Below are 6,979 nucleotides of genomic sequence, written 5' to 3'. Positions count from 1 at the left end.
CGAGGCTCGAACCAGTGACCTTTTTGCTGTGACAGCGCTACCCACTGCGCCACCACACTGCCCTTTTTAAAAAAAAAATTAAAATAAGTTGTTGCATATAATCAGCAATATCATAAATATCCTCACTCAAAAAAAACTATTGGGTCACATGTGGTCAACCCAATGTTGGGTTAATTTATTTACATTTTATTTTAATACATTTTTTAAGTTTATAAATAAATGTCAATTATTTTTAACCCAACTGTTGCGTTATATTTGTCCCAGTGTTGGGTTAAAACAACCCAGCTTTTTTATTTGTGTGTGTCTGTGTTGGTGAAAAAACTTTCAGAGTACATCTTAGTTCATTAAATGTGCATTACTTTGCATTTCTGGCACAAAAAAAATAAATCATTGAATGTAATCAGGCGTCACAGTGGCTCAGGGGTTAGCATGATTGCCTCACAGCAAGAAGGTCGCTAGTTCAAGCCCCGGCTGGATCAGTTGGCATTTCTGTGTGGAGTTTGCATGTTCTCCCCGTGTTCACGTGGCTTTCCTCCGGGTGCTCCGGTTTCCCCCACAGTCCAAAGACATCCGCTATAGGTGAATTGGGTAAGCTAGATTGTCTGTAGTGTATGAGTGTGAATGAGTGTGTGTGGTGTGTCCCAAGGGTTGGGGTCCTTCCTGGAAGGACATCCAATGCGTAAAACATATGCTAGATAAGTTGGCGGTTCATTCCGCCGTGTCGACTTCTGATAAATAAAGGGACTAAAGCAAAGAAAAGAAATGAGCGTCTGGATTTTTAAAAACATTTTTCAAAAAGTAAATAAAATATTAAAAAATATTTCATAAAGTTTGAAAAGAAAAAAATTACTACTTGTTATATGTAATCAGGCAAAATCCAGCGGTAAAAAACTTGAATATGAATCTTGAATATGAGTAAAACTACCATTAGGTGTGTGTGATGCTAAAGGGGACGTTTATGACATTTTGTCATTTTAAAAATAATATACTGTAATTAAGTGAAGTTTCATAAACTAATTTCGAGAGGAGCATGTGATATGATTGAGCAAGTCTGGCCACTCATCTGGTATCAGTAATAATCCAATCAGAGTGATCCTAGTTTACTATAAATGGATCATTTTCTCCCTAATGTTTTATCTTCGTTTGGAAGAATCCCCCCTTCCACCCCTTCTCCTCCTTTTCCTCCCTTTTCTAAAAGGGGGAGCTCTCGAGACCTACCTGATCTCGGATCTTCTGATATGCTTATCGACCGGGCGGGAGCCCTGGGCTCAAATATCTCCGAGCTCAGGGTTCTCTCCCGGGACAGCATGCCAAACCTGCTTTATACGCCAAGCATATCTAAGTGGGAACTCTTGAAAATCTACAATCACAAAGTGTGACTAAATTAAGCTCTTAAAACTATATTTTGCATGTTTTCTTTACATTCGACTCAAAAAACAAACTGGAAATAAAAACAAATAGGCCAAAATCTTAAAATGGACTATGGAGGCTTGTATAATGCATAGCTCAGATTTTTCAGGAAAATGACATTATTGTCATTGATATGATAATGAAATGACGTCAAGGCATGAATGTTTCCGAGGGTTGAGTAATGTGCCATAATTGATGACAGAGTGAAAAATGTAGCCGTTTTGTTCCAGTTTGTGAGACTGAACTGGTAAAACTGGTCATGAGACACTGATCAGATCAGATCATTCACATAAAAGACATTTAAATCTTATCTTGTGACTGTTAAAAGTGACTCAGCAATTCATTTTGGATGTTCAGGTCAAACAAAAGCTAATTTACGGTTACAGAAATTACATTTTAATTTTAAAGAAATGGTTCACCCAAAAATAAAACTTCTGTCATCATTTACTCATCCTCCACTGGTTTCAAACCTGTTTGAGTTTCTTTCTACTGTTGAACACAGAGGAAGACTGTTGCAAAAAAACCATTGACTTCCGCAGTATATTTAGTTCCAGGTCAATGGCTGCTTTATCCAACATTCTTCAGAATATCTTGTTTTGTGTTTTTCATAAATGTTTGAAACCACTTGATTGTGGACAGGAGGTTTTCATTTTTAGGTGAACGATCCCATTAATATGCTTTTGTTTGAAGTACACCGGGGGTGTCCAAAATCGGTCCTGGAGGGCCGGTGTCCTGCATAGTTTATCTCCAAATTGCTTCAGGAAGCCAGTATATCTAGTAAGAACTTAATTAGCTGGTTCAGATGTGTTTGATTAGGGTTGTCTAAACGTGCAGACAATTCCGGGCTGAGAACAATTTGTAATCGTGCCGCACCATTCCAGGCTCAGTGGAGAAACAACCGTAACCGTAAAGAAGTGTTCTTAGAACGGTTTGGCATGATAGTGGAAAAGCAGCTAAAAAATCCGTTTTAGTTTTAGTCTTATTTTAGGCCCCTGAGTCATTTTAGTTTTAGTCTAGTTTTAGTCAACTAAATTTCATAAGATTTTAATCGACTAAATCTACTTAAGATTTAGTTGACTAAAATATCATTCATTCATTTTCTTTTCGGCTTAGTCCCTTTATTAATCTAGGGTCGCCACAGCGGAATGAACCGCAAACTTATCCAGCATATGTTTTACGCAGCGGATTCCCTTCCAGCTGCAAACATTCAAACCTAAAATTAAATAAAACAGTCTAATTAAAATATGTTTTTTTCCATTGAGGAATAAAAATTAGATGCATTGTTTATTTATATCATAAGTATATGTGTGTGTGTGCTTCATGCATCACACACCAAGATTAATTCTGATTGGATATTTTCCAAAAAAACGTCCCTCAATCACGTTCTCGTTTCGTTTTTATTAGTCAACAAAAATGTCAGGATATTTCGATTATAGTTTTCGGCATCATCGCTTAATTTTTATTTATTTTTCATCTAGTTTTCGTCGGTAGAAACGGTAGAAACAAAAATTATGATGAAAAACTCTCGGCAACAAAATCATCACTGGTTGGATCTAAACTCTCCAGGACACCGGCCCTCCAGGACTGAGTTTGGACACCCCTGAAGTACACTAAAATGCAGGGTTCTACACAATATCCTCAGGTTGTCCCAACACAAATCAATTAAGTTAAATAAATAGAACATGAAATAATTAAGCTGTCCTCAAAAAATCTCAAGAATTGTGTTTTTTTCAATTATTCTTCTTTTTTGTTGACCATTTTAGATTTTGAACAAAGCCCGAGATCCACCTAACAAAAAAGCAAAATAAACTAAAAACAGATATACTGTAAAACCAAGTCAACTTTATCAAATGAAATGAGTGTAGTTAACTCAAAATTGACTGAAAGTTAATTCTACTCATTTGAAAAGAGTTTTGAACTCAGTGTTGAAGGTAATGGGTTAATTAAATACCTCATTACTTCAACTTAAATGAAACAAGTTCACAGTACTCATATAGATTAGATTTTTACCTCAAATGGTTTGTAGCAATCGGTTTCCTCAAACGGTTTGAGTTGCTTTAACTTATGAAGTTTTACAGTACTTTTGCTTCATTTACTCAAATAGATAAAGTTCAAATTAGGATTAGTTTTGAACTTAAATGGTTTGTTGCAATCAGTTTCCTCAAACGGTTTGAGCTACCTTAACTTTTTGGGTTTTACAATGTAACACTGCAATAATAGGTACAAAATCAGGTTTGAAACATATCTGATACAGTCTCTCTTATACTTAACCACAATTGTACAGTTTTCTTATTGGCGCCATTTATTTATTTTGGTTGTGGTGTATTCTAAACTAATAATGTCCAGTAGATAGAGCGTGCAGCAAAGATCAGCCTTGCAGATGGATCCAGGCATATTTTCAGGATTGTTGTTTTTTTTTGCAGCAGCAGTCAGAACAACTGGCAGAATTCTTCTTTGGTTGATGGATAAGGAGAGTGATGAATCACCCAGCTGGAGTAAAAGCAATGGGTCGCATTGGATCTGAGATTCCATTAGACCTGATAGTAGGTCTCGTTAGAATTGTGTTCAGCTAATTTTAGTCGTTTTTAAAAAGTAGTTTGAACAAGCAGCAAAATATTATTTTTTTGTGTGTGTGCAAAGATGGCCGCATAAAACATTCTGAACAGTTTAAGACAACAACTTATGTTTGGTACAAAATGATTTAAGTAAAATAACAGCGTTAAAGTAGGATTACGTTGTGATTTGAATTAGTAAGTATTGCACTTTATTTAATCAATAAAATCCAAATTATCATGTTGTTGAACTAAAAATAATAGAAACAAATGACGAAAATAGGGAGAGGGGGATGGGAAGTGTTATCTCTTTCATTTTTACTGTTTTATTTTTTCCCCATATAATCCATCTTGATTTCATTTTTATCATCATTACAACCAAAGAAATCCAAAAAGGTTTGAAAAATAAGAGAAATGAAACTTCTTTTAATACAAATTTATTATCTTCATATTTAGTGTTTTGTGACAAAATGTAAACGACATGATACAATATAAACATAAATGACATTTCAAATATAAATACACACACACACATTTATTTTAAATAATATATACATGTGACTTAAGTGTTCAAAAAGCCGCCCACCTCATGAAATCCAGAAAAATGTAGTAGAAAAAGGACATAAGATTAATTTCATACAAAAAAGTACTCTAAAAAGCTAAGTTGTAGAAAAAAAAAAAGATATTCCAAAATAGTTACAGCTTAATCATGTGACCGCTCAATAAAAATACCTGATGTTCATCTCGACGGTGTCACTATTTACAAATCTGTGCAAATAAATATGCAATACTTAAATACAATCATGAAGTAGACAGTAGATGTTCTGAAACGGACCAGCCATTCAATCAAACACAACGAGCGTTATTGTTTTCCTTCTGCGAAACTGCACAGCTGCTGGTAAAGCTCCGACTCCAGGAAGCGGAGGTAGGAGTTGTGCTCCATCAGGTATAATACTCGGTGTTGTGCTGCTTTGAAAGTACACTGTGTTGGGATGTGTATGCTCTGCTGCAGCAACTCTTTCATGTTGAAGTCCAGGTTGATCTTAAAGAAACAAATGTTCGATGAAGACCAAAGAATTTGCCTTAATTTGCATATTAGTGTTGAATTTTTGTACTGTATGTAATCTATTTCTGTGAATACTTAAATTCATGTTTAGTGTAATCTCTGCATTAGACTAACATTAACATTAATAATAATACTAATATTAATTTGATTTCAGCTGGACTTCAAATCTCACCTCTTTTGGAGAGTCTGGTGTGATGAATTCATTGAATATTGATTTTGCCTTGGATTTGAGTTTTGATCTTGAGCGGATCTTTCTGAACTCCTCACAGGCCAACCAGAAGTCAAGGTTCTCCTCGCAGTGCTCAGACTTCATGAAGAGACGGAAAAAGTACAATCCACCTGAAATAAGAATCAAATAGTGAGTTAATTGCTGCTGTAATAATAATAATAATATATTAATTTATTTATTATTATTATTATTATTATTATTATGTATTTGTTTGTATTAATTATAATTATTTAGTACAAGTTAGTCTAACTGCTTAAAAATAATAATCAGTTTGCATTCAATATAGAGTTAATACAATAATACTGAAAGATTTGATTAGATCAGGTTGTATCAAATAAAAAAGGATGAATTATGTATAGAAAATATTAATTAACTAGATTAGCAATCTAAGTCCAGACCAAAGTATTTAAATTTATGAATTTTAATATTTAACTTTGATAGATAGATAAGCTATATATATATATATATATATATATATATATATATATATATATATATATATATATATATATATATATATATATATATATATATATATATATATATATATATATATATATATATATATTATATATATATATATATATATATATATATATATAAATAAAAAAAATTACATTTGCTGCTCAGCAGATTGTCCAGAGACTGTGCCCACTGACTTAATTCTTCAGTAGTTGGCCTGTGGGAACAAACACAGAAATTACAATCAACATAAAATGATATACATACATACACACACACACACAAACACACACACTTATTTTGACATTTTTTCTGCTAATTATTTTACCCTTATTACATTCTTCATTTAATAAATCCATGATCCTGCTTCATTACACGCCATCTGTTTATACATTTCACATCTTTTCTGATGTAAAGTCAAACAGATTGCCTTGAAATTTGCTTCAGAGAAAAGCATCTGCTAAATTATGAAATATAAATACAAAAATATGAAGGAATCCATCAACTCACACGTATGATTTTCCCTGTGGCGTGGTGTGCTGTGATTCCCTTATAGGTAAAGTGTTGAAGAATATTCTGGGCCACCAGATTTTCTTTCTATTAAAAGCAATCAACAAACATCAGCAACCACAGGCATATCACTCCAAATCACACCAAATACAGCACAACAAACAGCACATCTCACTTTATCTGGCTCTGTTCCGTCTCCTCAGAGTTCCTTAAGTTGATCAAACGCTCCATGCTTGAATCTGGACTGGCTGTTCTCATTTTGGTCAGTCTGTCCATTGCTATCAATCAAATTGAACTGAAATGTCTTCTGTCTTCTGTGAGCTTCTTTTATACTCAAGGGCTCTGTGTGTGGGTGGAGCCTAGTCAGCAGGAGGAGCGTTTGATTGGTCGCCTTGCATCACTGTCTGACTTGGCAGAAGCACTGCAGGGTTTTTTTTTTTTCCTCAAGTAATCTTCCATGAAGGACAGAAACTAAAGGCAAAACACTTTCTTTTTCATGCATCTGCAAGTTTTGAGATATTTTTGTTTTGTTTTTTCAGTCTAATGTAATGATTTATCACATTTTATCATTTTATGTGTGTAGATTTCAATTGCAAAACATATTTAAAGGCTATTTTTTTCTTATGTACTAGCCATAAATCTCACCTTCAGCATCACTTATACACAATAAACTACACCGTTTGAATCATACACTGTAAAAGCCAAAAAGTTAAGGTAACTCAAACTATTTGATGAAACTAATTGCAACAA

The 6,979-nt window shown here is 33.8% G+C and overlaps 1 protein-coding gene across 1 annotated transcript; it reads right to left on the bottom strand.

The window, feature by feature from the left end:
• Positions 1 to 4,383: 4,383 nt before the first annotated feature.
• On the bottom strand, positions 4,384 to 6,519 carry rgs2 (regulator of G protein signaling 2). Its single transcript, XM_056447939.1, has 5 exons — positions 6,405 to 6,519; positions 6,230 to 6,316; positions 5,875 to 5,936; positions 5,201 to 5,367; positions 4,384 to 5,004 (listed from the first exon to the last, which is right to left on the bottom strand). Exons 1-5 carry the CDS (start codon positions 6,503 to 6,505, stop codon positions 4,825 to 4,827), a joined length of 597 nt encoding a protein of 198 aa, XP_056303914.1. The 5' UTR covers positions 6,506 to 6,519; the 3' UTR covers positions 4,384 to 4,824.
• Positions 6,520 to 6,979: the final 460 nt, after the last annotated feature.

This window comes from Danio aesculapii, chromosome 22 (genome assembly GCF_903798145.1).
Source record: "Danio aesculapii chromosome 22, fDanAes4.1, whole genome shotgun sequence".
Classification (NCBI taxonomy): Eukaryota; Metazoa; Chordata; class Actinopteri; order Cypriniformes; family Danionidae; genus Danio; species Danio aesculapii.
Note: the sequence above shows the minus strand (reverse complement) of the source record. Positions and strands in the feature narration are given on the sequence as shown.

What these genes read in the sequence shown, in the direction of transcription:
- rgs2 (XM_056447939.1), bottom strand. Translation starts at nt 6,505, where the DNA reads ATGGACAGACTGACCAAAATGAGAACAGCCAGTCCAGATTCAAGCATG. An exon ending in CCACAGGGAAAATCATACGT is followed by an intron (nt 5,937 to 6,229) that starts GTGAGTTGATGG and finishes TTGTTCCCACAG; the next exon opens with GCCAACTACTGAAGAATTAA. An exon ending in CACCAGACTCTCCAAAAGAG is followed by an intron (nt 5,005 to 5,200) that starts GTGAGATTTGAA and finishes TGTTTCTTTAAG; the next exon opens with ATCAACCTGGACTTCAACAT.